The 19,715-nt window shown below is 44.7% G+C and overlaps 2 protein-coding genes across 2 annotated transcripts; one reads left to right on the top strand and one right to left on the bottom strand.

The window, feature by feature from the left end:
• The first annotated feature begins 3,250 nt into the window (after nucleotides 1-3,250).
• Nucleotides 3,251-5,550, top strand: LOC140068865 (putative nuclease HARBI1). Its single transcript, XM_072114233.1, has 2 exons — nucleotides 3,251-3,953; nucleotides 5,180-5,550. Exons 1-2 carry the CDS (start codon nucleotides 3,251-3,253, stop codon nucleotides 5,548-5,550), a joined length of 1,074 nt encoding a protein of 357 aa, XP_071970334.1.
• Nucleotides 5,551-5,783: 233 nt separating this feature from the next.
• On the bottom strand, nucleotides 5,784-15,056 carry LOC140068864 (uncharacterized). The gene is made up of 6 exons (XM_072114232.1): nucleotides 14,970-15,056; nucleotides 13,449-13,570; nucleotides 12,685-12,741; nucleotides 8,892-9,049; nucleotides 8,543-8,764; nucleotides 5,784-6,466 (listed from the first exon to the last, which is right to left on the bottom strand). The coding sequence occupies exons 1-6, from the start codon at nucleotides 15,054-15,056 to the stop codon at nucleotides 5,784-5,786; spliced, it is 1,329 nt and encodes a 442-aa protein (XP_071970333.1).
• Nucleotides 15,057-19,715: the final 4,659 nt, after the last annotated feature.

Below are 19,715 nucleotides of genomic sequence, written 5' to 3'. Positions count from 1 at the left end.
CGTCTTATTTACATTGGCATAAATAAAAAAAATGTCTTGATAATTATTTTTGATGTTGCGCAGCTTACAAATATATATATTTTATGATAATTTGGCAATTTGGAGGATAAATAGTGTTTTCACTGAATTGTAATATTTTTAGCATCTAAACCACATATATAACAAACCCATTTTCAAATCTGCACCCCTCATGATATCAGAAGCAGCATTTACGAAGATTGTGAACTCCTTGAGATCTTCCTAGTAATTGAATCCAAATGGGTGTGAAATTTAGAATGGTCAATTTTTGTTGCTTATATGTTCATTTAGGCCTAAAATTTACACATTTCAAAAAGATAAAAAGCAAAAAGCCACCATAAAATGTGTTCAACAATTTCTCCTGAGTGCAGCGACCCCCCACATGTGGACATTACTTGTGTTATGGGGGCACAGCGAGACGCAGAAGGGAAGGAGCGCCCTGCAGCTGCCTGGATTTGAGTTTTCTCGTTGCCCCCTTTTGAAGGCTATAAAATTTTCGCTTTTACGTTATTTGGGGCCATGTGACGGCATTTTTTTGGCAAGATGAGATGCTTTTTCCAGTGTCACCATTTTGGGGTTGGTATCACCTATTGTAGCAAATTTTGAACTTGTTTTGAGGTCATAAGTAGAAAAGAATCAATTCTGTACTGGATTAGTTAAATAAAAAAAATTGGTGTTCACCGTATAGCCTAATAATCCTGTTATCTTTATTCTATGGGTCGATACGATTACGGGGATACCAGACATGAATATTTTTTCTTAATTTTTAATTAATTTGGAAAAAAAAATGCTAATGTGTTGTAAAATCTCTCATTTTTGCATCGCCGTCTTCCAAGTGGCATAACATTGTTACGTTTTTGGCTACAGAGCTGGTTGTTGGCTTGTTTTTTGCGGGACATGTTGTACTTTGCAACAGTATCATTGTGGAGTACATATGTTTTGTTGTTCACTTTTTATTGCATTTTTAGTGGGATATAATAGGTAAAATCAGAATTTTTGGCGGGTTTGTAATTTTTTGATTTACGGCGTTCATCATATGGGTCCAATATTTATTTTGTTTTATTCTATGGATTGTGACGGACTGTTTTGACTTTTTTGAGCGTAATTTGTATCTTTATATTTTTTTGGGCTTATGGCCATTTTTATTGATTTGTTAAATTATTTTTGCACGAAAAACATTTTCTTTACCTTTTTTTTTTTCTTGACCCACCACGGGACATCAACAAGCAATCATCTGATTGCTTCTTCATGATAATACTCTGCAATACTCATGTATTGCAGGGTATTAGCAGTGTCAGCCTATGCAGATGCATAGGCTGACACTTTGCCTTTAAGATGACGTCACAGACGCCATCTTAAAGGCCCTGCCTTCAGGCTTCTCTGGGGCCCCTATCGGACCCCAGTGGTGCCATAGCAGCGATTGGCGCCCCCAAAAACATCGCTGGGGCACCGATCGTGGGGTAAAGAACCCCGGAAGGCATGTGAAATGGTGCGGTCGCGTCATTTAACGGAATAAACACCCACGATCGGAGCCCACTCCGACCGCGGGTGTTAGCCGTGGATGTCAGCGGTAGATTAACGCTGACATCCCGCAACCCCCGATGGCGGTTTGGCTCCTGTGCAGAGCAGAACCGGCATCATCTCAGTGCAGTACAGCTACCGTGCAGAGCGCTAAGGGCTTCAACTAAATGCATGTGTATTGTCCAAAAACGGAATCACACGGTGACAGCGCTAGTCCTGCGTTTAAAAGTGCATGGTTTTGGGCCTCACTAAAAAAAAACATTAGTGTGTCCAGTGTAACGCATGTGATTGCTTAACCAGGAGATGCCTTTCAATGCATTTGCAAATGTGTCCAGCCCAGGGTGCGCCCCCATTGCGCTAGCACTGCACTTCAAAGCGTAGCTAGTGACGCATGCGCCCATGACCATATACTTTGATGTAAATGTTTATATTTTGGTGATGACACATATCAACCTTTTTTGCTGTAAAAATCATTTTGACATTTTCTTTTATGTAATAATGTGATTTTGAATTTAAAACTCCATAATTGAAAACTCTGTGTGAACATTGCATTTCTAGGTTTCTTTTGGAGTTATCTAAAATGTATTGAGCGCTTTACCTGAGGATGTGGCCATCTTGCTTTTCGAAAGGTTGTTCCCTCCTCGTTCACGACAATATAGATCTACGTGAAGGGATTAGAAGTTATGATGTTAAGCTCATGTAATTCTGACGATGCGATCCCCCTGCAACATGTGCTGTGCCATTAGCTTGTGTTTCTTCACTGTCCTTTACATTGCCCTGTATATCCACCCTTCTTATCTCTCTTTTGGGGCTTTTTCCCCTTTTTTTGCCTTGTTTTGGGTGTATTTTGTGTTGTTTTTGGGTACTTACAATTCTCAGTATTGTTCCCTGGCTGCTGTGCACGGTATCTGCTGTAGTTGCAGGTGTGGCTTCTATTTATGACGCTGCTGCTGGCGTCAGATTTTCAATATTTCGCGCCAAAATCCGCCGTGCATGCGCCACAAAACCAAGGAGTGAATCTGGAAAATGGCCGAAGCGCGCGACACAATCTAACCAGCCGTGCGCCACAATTTAAATAGCGTGCGTCACAAACGGGGGCGCGCATATCAAAGCGCGCAAACACAGAATAGAAGTGCGACACTATTCAAACCGCGACACAAAAGTGTCGCATGAGTAAACTGATTGCTATTATGCTTGTGGCAACAAGGTAAAGGTGTGTGCGACACAATTTAGGGAAAAAATATAAAATGGTTTCCAAAAAACAAACAAAATGGAGAGAGTTAGGAGTCGAGGGTTCTGAAGGAGATTGGAAAAGTTGACTGTTGATTGTGCACAATAAATCCATTGAAATTTAGCAAAAAGGTAAGTAAATGTTCACATATAAATTTCAAAAAAGGATTGATTTTTGAAAAAATAACAATCCAATTTGTAAAACAGGAGTGGAGATTGTTGGTAATAAGAAGACAAACACTCGTCAAAAAAGCATTTGCAAAGGTAAGTCACACTTTTAAATTCAAATATTAAAAAAATGTATACAAATTGTTAGAGAGGCCCCGGAAAAACTAAAAATGTGTTTATTATTTACCACAAATTGGGATTAAACAAATTTTTAGTGTAAGTTTAAATTACTCACAAAGTAACATACCTTATCTGACCAATCTGCCAATATGAGCATAAAAAAATAATATTCCATATTCTTAATTCTAGGACAATGGATATGCTTCCGATCCTCTACGTGGCCATTCAAAATGACAGGATCATGGCTAGACAGCGCAGACGGAGGCAGAGGAGGCGTCCTCGAGTGTTCCGTCCTCGTGTGTCCTTTGCAGATTTTACGGACGCGGAGGTGTATCAGCAGTTTCGGCTGGATAGAGCTTCAATCCTAAGCCTCTATGAGAAGCTTGAAGTAGCTATCGGGGCAAAAACCGGACGGTCACATGCAGTGCCTGGACTCACCAAGATGGTCTCGGCCATCTATTATATGGCTAACGCGTCCTTCCAGCACTGCATTGCTGAGCGTTTTGGTTTTTCGCAACCAACCTTCAGCCGTTTTTTCCACGAGGTAGTGGATGAGCTGTTTAAGCTCTGTACACAGTACATCGCCTTCCCCAAAACTGCTGATGCCATCCGGAGGACGCAAGCGGAGTTTGTGCAAGTAGCGGGGATGCCCAACGTGATCGGGCTAATCGACTGCACACATGTGGCGTTGGTGCCTCCTGCGGCCGATGAATATCGGTACCGCAATCGAAAAATGTTTAGATCTATTAATGTGCAGGTCACCGTGGACCACAATAACCTCATAACGAATGTGGTCGCAAAGTACCCTGGCTCGACACACGATTCCTTTATCTTTGAGCACTGTGGCCTCAATCGCCGGCTCCAGAGTGAATTGTACAGGGACGCCTTTCTGCTTGGTAAGTGAATGTGAATGCTCTTTCAATTACTAAACAATTAAAATGTGGTCATGCTCCATAAGGTGTGTCTTTAATTATGCTTTTCTGAAACTGAGAAGAGTATTGTTTACATTTTTGCCTTTTTTTTTCAAAAGTTTACACGATGTAAACTAAAATGTTAACACAAACAAATGAATTTAAAAAAAAAAGGCAAAATAATTTAAACAAAACACATTCTCAGCATATGAAATTAATTTGACGAAACCGGCGTTAAGAGAGAGAGAAAAAAAAAGTGTGGGGTTAAGCCTAATTTCCAAATACATACTGAGGGGTATCAGTTACAAACACCTACTTTGTCCATGGACATGTGACTGAACTGGTAAACCTCACAATCTAAAGGGGTTTTCCCACAAAATAAAGTTTAGCCCTATCCACGGGATAGGACCTAACTCCCTGATCAGTGCTGAGACCCCCACATATTGCATAACCAATGGAGCCCTCGCCGCTCAGTCAGACTAATGGAGCAGATGGCTGAACATGACTGTTTTGCTCAAGTAATCTCTATGGAGGCGAGTGATCTTGCCGAGCACAGCGCTCACCAATCTCTGTCAGCTCCATAGAGATTAATGGAGCGGAATGGGCATGCACGGCCATCTGCTCCATTAGTCATTTTTGCTGTCTGTGGGGGTCTCAGCACTGATCATGAAGTTAGGCACTATCTCATGGATACGGCTTAACTTTCGTTTGTTGGCAAACCCCTTTAACTACCATCATGTTTTGTTAAAAATATTGTGGAAAAAGAAGACATCCCCAAATGCAAATAACTTGCATTATTGTCACTGATAAACCAAGCAGATTCCAAGGAAAAAACTGATATTGTGAGGATAATCCAAAAATGTCAGTCTAAGCTCGGACTAAGGCTCCATTCACACTACTGTATGGGGGACATATGTACAGCTGCAAACTTACGGCCATACATATGTCCCCATAGATGGCAATGGCCGCACAGAGCAATATGGTGCAGCACACATGCAACACCGTACATGGGGGGGGGGGGGGGGGGGAGCTAACACATGTCCTATGTTTCCCTGTGTTACGTGCAGCCCCCATGCATTGCTATGGAGAGCGGTCACCCCTCCTCCTCTCCATTACACGGAGCACACGGACGCCCGGCAGGCAGATGTTTGTGTGAATGCTGCCTCATTTTTAAAATTAAGCTAATTAGCTTTACTTTGTCCTGTTTTTAGGTGATAATGGCTACAAATTATTGCCATGGTTGATGACACCATATTTGCGGCCAACCACCCCTAAGGAGAGGAGCTTCAACCACGCACATCGAAGAACCAGAAGTGCCATTGAGAGGACCTTTGGAATTCTCAAGAGTCGGTTCCGCTGCCTGGATTTTTCCGGGGGGGCTATGCTCTACAAACCCCCCATTGTGTGCAAGGTCATTATAGCCTGTTGCATGTTACATAACATTGCAACAGCCAACAGGCTAGAAATTGACCTTGCAACAGATTTAACTGAGCATATAGAGCATCAGGGGGATGTGTCTGCTGAACCCACCAATAGAGCGGGACAACTAAGGCGCAGGCAAATCACTGAGATTTACTTTTAAAGTGATTTGCCAGTTCCCATTTTTTTTTTTTTGGATACCTTAATGTCTGTATATTTCGAATTGCATTAAAGTAAATGCAATGTCAAAATGGATCCATGCTTTTCATTCTTTAGTAAAATAATTTCAGCTCAGAGGAAGACAAAGTAGATCAAAAATTTATTTGTCATTTTTGATCAAAATCAAGTTAACCAAAATAAATAAAGTTAAAAAAAAAAAAAAAAAAAAAAAAAAAATTACGGTTTGGAAGAACGTGATGAACGACGGACAGGCCCCTTCCCCCTTTTTGCCTGCCGCCGCGTCACCACAGAACTCCCAGATGTGCCCGGTGGATTGGAAGCCGAGGATCTAAGTTCCTCCTTGACCGAAAGTAGGAACGTGGCTTCAGGGGAAGGGCCCAAGGCCACTGGAGAGGGATCCAGTGCACCTGCCAGCAATGGTGCGTAACTGCACCCCGAATCCTGATCAGTTGGAAGCTGAATCTGGGATTTGGGGGCAGGGCTGGCCTGTGTCACTGGATCCCCACCAGTGGGGACCTGGGGTGGGGAGAATGGAGGGACACTCACACTCCCCCCCTGAGCCACAGTTCCTTGGTGGATGAGGAGTCCCAGAATATTGATGAGAGCTCTTAAATCTCCACTAATAAGCTGGAACCCCTCCTCCATCATCCGGCCATGCCTTTGGAGTTCCCGCTGAATTAGGCCCATCGCTTCAAGGCTTTTATCCATATAGTTGGAAAATATGCCAAGTGTGATGGGCCTATCTTCAGCGGGCACCACTTCAGGAGCCTCATCCCCACTGGACCCACCAAGTGATACGACTGCAGGAGGAGTGGCTGGCGAAGCACATGGAGGTCCGGGTGCAGCCTCATTTGCTGGTGGTGGTGCAGCCTGTGGTGCCGCGGGTGGAGCAGCCCTCCCTGTTGATAAAACAAAGTAAATTACAATTCAAAAACTATAGAGTGCTGTAACCTTAAATTAAAATTGATAGCCACACTTGGAAGCTACCACCACGAATATACCTAGAAAGGTAGAACAGGTGGTAGGTGGATGTATAGTACATGTTGAAAGCACTTTTTTGAGCTAATCCTCACGTGCAGTATTTTTTGTTATAAAATCTTTATGGCCCTATTGTGTATTTTTTGATAAGCGGCTACTGGGGCGTTGAGTAGCCGGACATGAGGCAAGATGTCATGACTACTCAACGCCCCAGTAGCCTCACTGCTCCTCCTAACCAGACATCATCGGTGCGCAGCTCCTCATAGCTTGTCTTATGTGAAGGTTTGGGGCACGGGACAGGGGAGTATGCTATGCTCAACTAATACCAAACACGATTCCCACTGCCACCATTGTATCCTATAGGCACAGTAATTTGAATTTCAACCTAGCTATGCTCACCAACTTATACTATGAACAATTACACTGCTGGCAATGTATTTTATATGATTAGACATATATGTTCCACAACCCTTTAGGCAACGAGCATGGCCAACAGCCCCCTGGGCAACAAGCATGGCCACCAACCCCCTAGTGCACGAGCATGGCCCCTTACCCCCTTGTTTTTGTGTGTGTTTTTTGCTGTCTTCAAGGACCGGGCCTGCTGTGGACTACTTTGTAGTCAGTGGACTCCGACGAGGACCTGTAAATAAATCTGGATTAAAATGGCTGACGAGGGTGTGTCTGGCTTTTTTTCAATAAAAGATATTTTTACAATGATGTGTTTGTGTCGTTCTGTATAATTAGCCATAGTAGTGGTGCTGTTTATTTGACAGTGCTCATGACTAAGGCCTGAACTTACTGTAAAATGGCCATTTTTGTTTTGGCCAAATTTACAGTAACGGATATTAAACTACCCCGGTACCCACCGCCACCAGGGGTGCCGGGAAGAGCCAGGTGCAGGGGCGGCCGCAGGCTGTTATTGTTGAGTTGGAATAGCCCCCTAACAGTGGCCTATCCCAGATCAGTAATGGCAGGCTGCTGCTGCTTTTTTGTATCTGGCTGATGTTAAAAATCGGGTGAGCCCCACATCAATATATTAAATTTAAATGAAAAAAAAAAGACGTGTATTCCAAACAATTTATAAAACCAGCAAGATACAAAAAGCAGCAGCAGCCGCCATTACTGATCTGGGAAAGCCCACTGTTAGGGGGCTATTCCAGTGCAACAATAACAGCCTGCGGCCGCCCCTGCACCTGGCTCTTCCCGGCACCCCTGGTGGCGGTGGGTACCGGGGTAATTTAATATCCGTTACTGTAAATTTGTGCAAAACAAAAATGACCATTTTACAGTAAGTTCAGGCCTTAGTCATGAGCACTGTCAAATAAACAGCACCACTACTATGGCTAATTTTACAGAATGACAAACACATCATTGTACAAATAAATTTTATAGAAAGAAAACCAGACACACCCTCGTCAGCCATTTTAATCAATATTTATTTACAGGTCCTCGCTGGAGTCCACAAAATCCAAAGTACTCCACAGCAGGCCCGGTCATGTAAGACAAAGAGAAGGAGGGGGGGGGGGGTGAAAATAAAAGGGGGGGCAGGTGGGCCCTTGCTCGTTGCCCGGGGGGGGGGGGGGGGCCTTGCTTGTTGCCCGGGGGGGCAGGCAAACATATATGCCTAATCCCATAAAATACATTGGTGGCAGTGGCATCGTTGTTGGTATTATTTGGTGAGCATAGCAGACACCTGTCCCGTGCCACGAACCTTCAGATATGACAATGCCTGCACTCTGGGGAACAAAGCCAAAGCTACTGCGCATGCGGAGTACTCTGGCTTATCGGACGAGGGCGCGCAGCTACGAGGAGCTACGTGCCGATGATGTCAGGTTAGGAGGAGTAAAGAGGCTACTGGGGCGTGGAGTAGCCGCAATGTGTAGCCTCATGTCTGGCTACTCCACGCCCCAGTAGCCGCTTCCAAAAAGGATTGCAAAATATTTTTGGAAAGTGAAACCAAACATTAGTATTAGAGACATAAAATAAAACGTACATACCAACATCAAGATCATCCGTGTCAAAATCCCCGATCCCTTCAGTAAGATCGGGGTGTATTGTTTGATTAATCTTTTGCTCCACCCACGACATCCGCATGGCCACACTAGGGCCACCACCCGTCCTCCGAGCTGACTGTTTGTGCTTCGCCAGCTTGGCCTTCAGCCTCCTCCTGCAGTCATACCACTTCTTGCGGACCTCAGGAACAGAACGATATTCCACTCCTGCAAAGTTGAAAACAAAAAGAAAAAAAAAAAAAAAAAAACATTATAAAAAGGCCACTCACCTTCAAGATTTACAATCCAAGTGACCATAAAAAAATTCAAATACTATTCAAAATGCAATTTTTACCTAGGCCATTGATCCGCACTGTGATCCCCTGCCAAATGTGGTGTTTGGCTGACAGGGGAATAGAATCTGCCAGCCTCCCAAAAAGATGTTCATAATTTTGGGTAACCTTGAAAAGACAAAAGCCACAAAAAAAAAAAAAAACCTTCATTAAAAACACTCTTCAACGGTGGGTAAAGAGTAGAACAGAACACCAACAGTATAAATAAGTTAAAAAAATGTAACAATACCTCCTCAACCAATATTTCCGTTTCACGTTCCGTGAAACGTGCCTTCTTTGCACGGCCAGGGTCCTCCTCATCTTCAGCACCAGAGCCCCCAGTATCCATATACTGGAGCAGCGGCCGGAGCAGCGGCCGGAGCAGCAGATCCTGGGGCCACAGATGTTGGGGGGGCTTGCCGATTCGCCGCCTCCAGCTCCCGTGCTCCGCGGATGGCATAGTCGTACACCTGGGGACACTGCTGCCGGAGTAGCTCCATAAAAATGGCAATGGGAGCATCTGGTGCTGCTGTGGACTGCTCAGGACGCCCAGCCATGATAGATACCAGCTGGGCAATTAGCCTCGCTGTGCACTTTTTATGCAAAAATTTTGTGGCGCAACTCATGCGCCACATTTATCACGCGTGCGACACAATTAGTGAATGGGCGCATATCCCATTCTAGTCGGAGGGACGCACTTTTTATGCATTCCAATTGGAGCTTAGTAAATGTGCCCCTCTGTGTTTACTCCCCTCAACTCCAATTTCATAGCCAATAGTTCCCAATTACCCACATCGAAGCCCAGAAGTCAGGGATTCAGTGCCCTACACCAGAAGCATAAACCAATAGAAATGGACCATTTAAACCTTTCTGAATTGGGACCGGGGCTTTTCTTATACTGTGCAAATGCTACTTCAGCTTCTGGGGTCCTGTTGGTCACATCAACACTTTTGTTTGTCTTGCAAGATCATTCAATGGGGCAAATTTACTTACCTGCTCCTGTCGCGATCCCCGATCCGGACAGTCTGACGAGAATGAAGTGTGGTACGATGCATGAAGATTGTGCACTAGAGTTCCTGCATCCGTCGCTTCCCCGCAGGGGTCCCCGGAGTTCACCTTCTCCTTCCTGGTGCATGTAAGTGCGTGTATTGCGACACAATTCTAAATGTTAAATCCCGCGCGTTGTCCGATGGTCTGCCCCACGATTTGTGTCGCGTGCAAGCCGGCACGGATGCGCCAAAATCCGATCACATGTGACACAATCCCCTGTTAAATGCGGCGCAAAGCGGAAATCGCTGTGAGACCCGACGAAAATGCGCTCCGCGGACCCTTAGTAAATGAGCCCCAATGTCTCAGCCACAGATGCATTTTTAACAAATTTCTGATAGTAGAAAAGACCAAAAAACTTTGAAGGTCTTTGAGACCGGTGCAACGTTCCTAGTTCTTGATAGCCGTGACTTTGGGTGGAGCCACACAACAAGGTTCAGGGGCGAGGATGTAACCAAGGAGAGTGATTTATTATTTTATACTCCAAACAAACACTTGGACGGTTTAGTAAAGAGGAGGAAATATTAGGATATCATCCAAGTAAACCACAACCCAGGAGATCTCCAAAAATGTCATTAAGAAATTGTTGGAAGAGTGTAGGAGCATGACACAACCCAAAGGGCGTCACCAGGTCTTCAACCTGTCCTTCTGGGGTGATAAATGTCTTCTGTCCCTCCTCCCTTTCTCTGATCCGGACTGTAGGCCCCGCAGAGTTTACTCTTACAGAACCAGTTCTCAGCCACTACCTGATCTGGAATCCAGAGAAAGTGGATGTGGAAGTTCATGATCATCTACACATGGTCTGGCTCCTCATCCTTCTTCTACAAGGAGGACACCTGCCTCCATAGGAGAGTTAGAGGGGCGGATGTGTCCCTTCTGTGGTCTCCCCTGGATCTATACATGGTGTCATCTTCTGGGGGAGACAACTTGAATATCCTCCCCTTGGGATAGTCAGATACTCAGGTGAGGCAGAGGCGGCAGAGTGCGGAGCAGGGAGGGTGTCCTCGTGTGACACGCTGCACCTCCCTGTCCAAAAAGTGCAAAACACAGAGAAGAAGACAGAACAGGACGAGCTAATGTCACAACAAATCTATAGTCAGCGCTGAACTATGAGCAGATGATTTATGTGATACCAGAGTCCTGGCCCCAGCAATGATTGGAGCAAAGCTCTGTCTGTCACAGCGGGTTAACTGTTGATGAGCCGGAGCAGAGCTGCATAAGGAGATTAGTGTGTGGTGCAATTCAATACAAAATCAGCAAACCCAAGCCGGTGTTCACACTAACAATGTACAAGAGAGACATAAGGACACAATCGGCGCCTCCTCAGATGCATTGCACGGACAGAGCGGTTACACTGTGATCCATTAGACCCCAATTATGGTGGAATCCAGAAAAGTACTGATGTGTGTGATGCTTCTAGTCTGACACCATCAATACTTTTCCTAGGGAGAGGTCATCAATAGTCACAGAATTTTCCAAAGAAACGCAGCAGAAAACAATGAGGCATAAAAGGTCTGACTTCTTGTATCTGTCCTCCGTGCAGGTCCACCAGGAACGTTACAAAGAGACCTGAGGAAACGTCCTCCAAGAACTTTGCCTCCCTGACATCAACTTGTAAGACTTGACATGTAATCTGCCTCCTGTAAGAAGCAGGAGATCGACAGACCAGGGCCCCTAAATTCCTACATTTTTAGAGACCCCTAAACTTGTAACTGGTTCCCTTCTGTTGACAAAACTTTTCCATAATCCGGTCCCTGTTCTCCCCTCTGCCCCGATGTCCCATGTGTTACCCCCAGATGTGGTCCTGGTGCTTGTACTACGCTGCTGCCTGTGGGGTGTATGGAGGATGGTATATCGCTCTCCGTTCTCCTCCGTGTCGTGTGGTTGATGTATAATTGTGGGTGGATGTGAGGATCTGGCAGTGGAGGATGATCTATCGTGTATGTGAGGCTGTAAGAGTATTACATGACATGTCCAGACAGAATGTTATCCATTGTCCTGGATCTCTACACGGCTCCGGAGTTCTGCACTGCGATGTCTGGAAGTGTCCAAATAGAGGACAATATAGTATTAGGTATACAGCATAGGATTATGTACAGACTGTACCACACAGACACACGTGGTAGGATTAGATACACAGCAGACAGTATCACACGAGGTAGGATTAGATACACAGCAGACAGTATCACACGAGGTAGGATTAGATACACAGCAGACAGTATCACACGAGGTAGGATTAGATACACAGCAGACAGTATCACACGAGGTAGGATTAGATACACAGCAGACAGTATCACACATGACATGTAGTCCCCTGAGCTTACACTCAGGACAATGGCTGCTGTCACACAGTAATCTCCTCCTGGATCGGTGCCTCCGGATCAGAACTTTCTCACTACTTTGTTGTAACTTGTGTCCTATCCACTGACTACAACAAGTGCAAGTCTGGGCATTCTGGGGGGGGGGGGGGCAGAGGGGCTCATCTCTTACCCTCCATCAGCCCCTCTGTCTCTCTCGGTGGTGGTCTCGGACCCAGCCTTGTGCAGTATCCCCACAGGTCTAACGGCTCATACACTGATAGCAGAGGCCACTGTTATATTCTGTGGCTCACCCCACACTTCAGGCTCAATACCAAATCTGTACCAGATCCCGACTACAGCACAATGTATAACAATGTTCCTTAAGGTTTTAAAATCACATTATCACATTATTACTTTAATTATTAGAGGGGCGGATGTGTCCCTTCTGTAGACTCTACTGGATCTATACCTGGTGTCATCTTCTGGGGGAGACAACTCGAATATCCTCCCCTGGGATACTCCGATCCTGGATGGAGATCAATCCTGACAGATATTTTATCAAAATGCAGAAGCAAAATCCCAGCTGTTCTCAGGGTCTTATCCTCCACACTCAGACACAAGTAATGAAGTGCAAAGAGATGAACACTTAGGTATCCAGCTCTCCAATCAAAGACCGGGTGATGTGACGCTGATCATGGGAGACCCAAAATGACACCAGAGGGAAGGTTATTCAGCACCAAATACTTTTACTGTATTGATCCGACCTGCCTAGAAATCTGGGGGAATTCTACCCCCTCTCCATTTAATCACTGAGATTAGTTATGGACTCGCAATCTATCAGGTCCAGACACAGACTTATCCCCAACACACAGAGAAAGCGAGAACAGAATCTCAGTAACCGACTCAGAAGAGACCTGATTGTCCGGGTGACTCTGCCGGGGGTCTGGTGGGACAATTTACTTCAGTCACCGCAGTAGAGACATAGAGACAACCTGTAGGCGATGTTCTCCTCGGGCTTTACAGAACACAATGGCCGCGGTCCTTGACAGCAGGAGAAGGGACCGAGTTCTTAGGGGATAGAAGAGTAACATGGAGAGACGATTGGGGTCTGCTCCATCCTTGCATCTATCTCTGAGCCATCAGGATTAGCTGCCAGGGCCAGAATCAGACTCATCATCAGAATCATAGCTCCCAATCGTCCCGATTTTGCCGGGACAGTCCCGTTTTTCTTACCTCTGCCCCGCGTCACGGGCAACTGTCAGATTGTCATGGATTTTCCCTCCCGGCTCTGTAAATACTTTCAAAGCCTGAACTAATATTACTAAATGGTTTCTACAGACATTGGGCAGGGAATCCTTTTGAGAGATGTGTCGGGTTAGCGGAGAGCAGGGACCACGTCATCAGGTTCAGATCAGCATCTGTCCATACATGGTCTCCTAGCTCTTTTTTTAGTTAAATTAAATACATTTTTGCCCAGTCTGGGATTCAGACCCCAGGCCCTCTGCATTAGAGATAGGAGCCTCTACCCACTGAGCTATGAGCCCAGTGATTACATAACTAAGGATTTTTTGTAACTAGGAAATGTTATCTGCTACTGTTACACTGTGACACAGACTTAATGCACTGATATATAGAGAGGGATCTTCTCAGAGATTATTATTGTAATTATGGAGACTATTATTATTCTGAATTGTATTATTTTATTATTATGGAGACAATTATTAATAATAGTAAAAATAATAATAATCATCTCTATAATTATATTAATAATTATAGATATAATTGTCTCAATAATTACAATAATAATCTCTGAGAAGATCCCTCTCTATATATCAGTGCATTAGTCTGTGTCACAGTGTAACAGTAGCAGTAACAGTTCTTAGTTACCATAAGAGATGGAGGAAGCCACAGCACCCGGTATGGTTCAGTTCCAAGTAGTCTTTATTATAACATCATCCAAGCATAAAAATTCCAATGTTTCATTTCCAGTTGAATCTTTCTCAAGCATGTTTGAACTGAAGTATGCTGGAACTGAACTGTACCGGGTGCTGTGGCTTCCTCCATCTCTTATGCTGATAATGGGACTCTGAGCACTAGATCCCCAGCTGCGAGCACCGCTTAATCATAATTGTCTAGGATTGCTGTCTTTCCTTCCCCCCTTCAGTTCTTAGTTACCAAAATTCCTCATCTAGCTCATTTCTGGGCTCTTAGCTCAGTTGCTAGAGGTGCTGTGTCATTATCATCCATGGACACTGCAGGTTCTAGGTTCGAATCCCAAACAGGAAAAAAAAATTATTATTATTGAGATAAATTTTATTATTGTTATATGGTTAAAATTTGGGGCGTGCCAGGGAGGGATTGGGGGTGTGGCCTAGGGGGATCACTACGCGTGCCGCCATTTTGTCCCTCTTTCCCTTTCACAAATGTTGGGAGGTATGGACAATCCCCATTAATGATGATCTTCATGGAAGGTTCACACCACTCACACATTGTATCGGGGATATCCACGGGAAACTTCTCAGCAGAGCATTTACCTTGGAGAGAAAGGAGATAAGACTCCACCAGCACAATGTGATCTAGAAAGGGACCCCAAGGATTGGGAATGGGGGTTTCTCTGCAAAAGAGGAATCACTACACCCATCATCTCTGCTGGGAGGGAGGAGGATTTACCTAAAAATACAGCAAACATGACTCCCAGAAAGTTCCCAAATTCTCCCAGCCACATAAGAAACAATCCGGGAGCCTCATTCTTACCTTATGGTGTCGGCCCACAAGAGGCGCAGCAGCAGCTACGGCCTCTGGTTGGTCCTCCAGGTCCTCCAACCACTTCTCCCGGTTCATAAGATCTGGAATAGTCTTCCTACTTTTTGGCTTATTATAATGTAACCCAGGATCCGGGAGCGGTCAGATGACTGCGGATCCTGGCATTAAACCTCTTCCAGCTGTCCCTGCCTGATTACCGCACCTACCACAGGCAGTTAGGGACAACTTGTCAACGTTTCCCTCCTGTGCCGAAGTGCAAAACACAGAGACAAAGAAAAGACACTACAAAAAACAAGAATAGTTAGAATAGTTTTGTTAGAACAATGGGGCTTATTTACTAAGGGTCGCGGATCACACTTTCCATGTGATGTATGTAGTAATACATGAAATATGGGGACACGAGATTCCAAGAGAGGTCAAAGGCAAGTGATTTTCGGTGACTTGTTGTTCTTGTGCATCATCCATTGAGCGCCCCAGACCTTGTGTCACTGCAGATCACAGGGAATCCAAGTATCTGCTGCCACCTAGTGGTGATGACCAGAAGGGTCCGATAGATCACTGAAAGTGGACGCAGACCTGGAGATGGGAAGAGGCTGCACAAAGTCCAGCAGGGGGCATCAAGGATTTCCTAATGTTGTGATGTAATTGTGAGGCTCATCCACCAGAGGGAACCACTGCAGTTATGAGATATTCCTAAACTCACACACCCACACATCCTGTAGGAGAAGATATAACCTCCAGGAGAACATACAACCTCCAGGAGAACATACAACCTCCAGGAGAACATATAACCTCCCGAATAACATACAACCTACAGGAGAACATATAACCTCTAGGAGAACATACAACCTCCCGAATAACATACAACCTCCAGGAGAACATACAACCTCCCGTATAACATACAACCTCCAGGAGAACATACAACCTCTAGGAGAACATATAACCTCCAGGAGAACATACAACCTCCAGGAGAACATACAACCGCCAGGAGAACATACAACCTCCAGGAGAACATATAACCTCCCGAATAACATACAACCTACAGGAGAACATATAACCTCCCGTATAACATACAACCTCCAGGAGAACATACAACCTCCAGGAGAACATACAACCTCCAGGAGAACATATAACCTCCAGGAGAACATACAACCTCTAGGAGAACATATAACCTCCAGGAGAACATATAACCTCCAGGAGAACATATAACCTCTAGGAGAACATATAACCTCCAGGAGAACATATAACCTACAGGAGAACATATAACCTCCAGGAGAACATACAACCTCCAGGAGAACATACAACCTCTAGGAGAACATATAACCTCCAGGAGAACATACAACCTCCAGGTGAACATATAACCTCCCGGATAACATATAACCTCCCGGAGAACGTACAACCTCCAGGAGAACATATAACCTCCAGGAGAACATACAACCTCCAGGAGAACATATAACCTCTAGGAGAACATACAACCTCCAGGAGAACAATTAACCTCCCAGAGAACATACAACCTCCAGGAGAACATATAACCTCCAGGAGAACATACAACCTCCAGGAGAACATATAACCTCCAGGAGAACATACAACCTCCAGGAGAACACACAACCTCCAGGAGAACATACAACCTCTAGGAGAACATATAACCTCCAGGAGAACATACAACCTCCAGGAGAACATATAACCTTCTTGAGAACAATTAACCTCCCAGAGAACATACAACCTCCAGGAGAACATATAACCTCCAGGAGAACATATAACCTCCAGGAGAACATACAACCTCCAGGAGAACATACAACCTCCAGGAGAACATACAACCTCCAGGAGAACATATAACCTCCCGTATAACATACAACCTCCAGGAGAACATATAACCTCCAGGAGAACATACAACCTCCAGGAGAACATATAACCTCCAGGAGAACATATAACCTCCCAGAGAACATACAACCTCCAGGAGAACATACAACCTCCAGGAGAACATATAACCTCCCGTATAACATACAACCTCCAGGAGAACATATAACCTCCCGTATAACATACAACCTCCAGGAGAACATACAACCTCCAGGAGAACATATAACCTCCCGTATAACATACAACCTCCAGGAGAACATACAACCTCCAGGAGAACATATAACCTCCAGGAGAACATATAACCTCCCAGAGAACATACAACCTCCAGGAGAACATACAACCTCCAGGAGAACATATAACCTCCCGTATAACATACAACCTCCAGGAGAACATATAACCTCCCGTATAACATACAACCTCCAGGAGAACATACAACCTCCAGGAGAACATATAACCTCCAGGAGAAAATACAACCTCCAGGAGAACATACAACCTCCAGGAGAACATATAACCTCCCAGAGAACATACAACCTCACAGAGAACATACAACCTCCAGGAGAACATATAACCTTCAGGAGAACATACAACCTCCAGGAGAACATATAACCTCCAGGAGAACGTACAACCTCCAGGAGAAAATACAACCTCCAGGAGAACATACAACCTCCAGGAGAACATATAACCTCCAGGAGAACATACAACCTCCAGGAGAACATATAACCTCCTGGATAACATACAACCTCCAGGAGAACATATAACCTCCAGGAGAACATACAACCTCCCGTATAACATACAACCTCCAGGGGAACATACAACCTCCCGAATAACATATAACCTCCAGGAGAACATATAACCTCTAGGAGAACATACAACCTCCCGCATAACATACAACCTCCAGGAGAACATACAACCTCCCGAATAACATATAACCTACAGGAGAACATACAACCTCCAGGAGAACATACAACCTCTAGGAGAACATATAACCTCCAGGAGAACATACAACCTCCAGGTGAACATATAACCTCCCGGATAACATATAACCTCCCGGAGAACGTACAACCTCCAGGAGAACATATAACCTCCAGAAGAACATACAACCTCAAGGAGAACATATAACCTCTAGGAGAACATACAACCTCCAGGAGAACATACAACCTCCAGGAGAACATATAACCTCCAGGAGAACATATAACCTCCCGTATAACATACAACCTCCAGGGGAACATACAACCTCCAGGAGAACATACAACCTCCAGGAGAACATATAACCTACAGGAGAACATACAACCACTTGAAGAACATATAACCTCCAGGAGAACATATAACCTCCAGGAGAACATATAACCTCCCAGAGAACATACAACCTCCAGGAGAACATATAACCTCCAGGAGAACATACAACCTCCAGGAGAACATATAACCTCCCGAATAACATACAACCTCCAGGAGAACATATAACCTCCAGGAGAACATATAACCTCCAGGAGAACATACAACCTCCAGGAAAACATACAACCTCTAGGAGAACATATAACCTCCCAGAGAACATACAACCTCCAGGAGAACATACAACCTCCAGGAGAACATATAACCTCCAGGAGAACATACAACCTCCAGGAGAACATATAACCTCCAGGAGAACATACAACCTCCAGGAGAACATACAACCTCCAGGAGAACATATAACCTCCAGGAGAACATATAACCTCCAGGAGAACATATAACCTCCAGGAGAACATACAACCTCCAGGAGAACATATAACCTCCAGGAGAACATATAACCTCCCGGAGAACATACAACCTCAAGGAGAACATATAACCTCCCGGAGAACATATAACCTCCAGGAGAACATATAACCTCCTGGATAACATACAACCTCCAGGAGAACATATAACCTCCAGGAGAACATACAACCTCCCGTATAACATACAACCTCCAGGGGAACATACAACCTCCCGAATAACATATAACCTCCAGGAGAACATATAACCTACAGGAGAACATACAACCTCCAGGAGAACATACAACCTGCAGGAGAACATAGAAACCTTTAGGAGAACATACAACCTCCAGGAGAACATATAACCTCCTGGATAACATACAACCTCCAGGAGAACATAAAACCTCCCAGAGAACATACAACCTCCCGGATAACATATAACCTCCCGGAGAACATACAACCTCTAGGAGAACATATAACCTCCAGGAGAACATGCAACCTCCAGGAGAACATAAAACCTCCCAGAGAACATACAACCTCCCAGAGAACATACAACCTCCAGGAGAACATATAACCTCCAGGAGAACATACAACCTCCAGGAGAACAAACAACCTCAAGGAGAACATACAACCTCCCAGAGAACATACAACCTCCAGGAGAACATATTACCTCCCGGAGAACATACAACCTCTAGGAGAACATATAACCTCCAGGAGAACATATAACCTCCAAGAGAACATACAACCTCCCAGAGAACATATAACCTCCAGGGGAACATACAACCTCCAGGAGAACATATAACCTCCAGGAGAACATATAACCTCCCGAATAACATGCAACCTACTGGAGAACATACAACCTCCAGGAGAACATATAATCTCCCAAATAACATACAACCTCCAGGAGAACATATAACCTCCAGGAGAACATATAACCTCCAGGAAAACATACAACCTCCAGGAGAACATATAACCTCCAGGAGAACATATAATCTCCAGGAGAACGTACAACCTCCAGGAGAACATATAACCTACAGGAGAACATATAACCTCCAGGAGAACATACAACCTCCAGGAGAACATATAACCTCCAGGAGAACATACAACCTCCAGGAGAACATACAACCTCCAGGAGAACATATAACCTCCCGAATAA

Source organism: Engystomops pustulosus, chromosome 7 (assembly GCF_040894005.1).
Source record: "Engystomops pustulosus chromosome 7, aEngPut4.maternal, whole genome shotgun sequence".
NCBI lineage: Eukaryota > Metazoa > Chordata > Amphibia > Anura > Leptodactylidae > Engystomops > Engystomops pustulosus.
The sequence above is the reverse complement of the archived record's forward strand: the minus strand, read 5'-3'. Positions and strand labels throughout refer to the sequence as shown.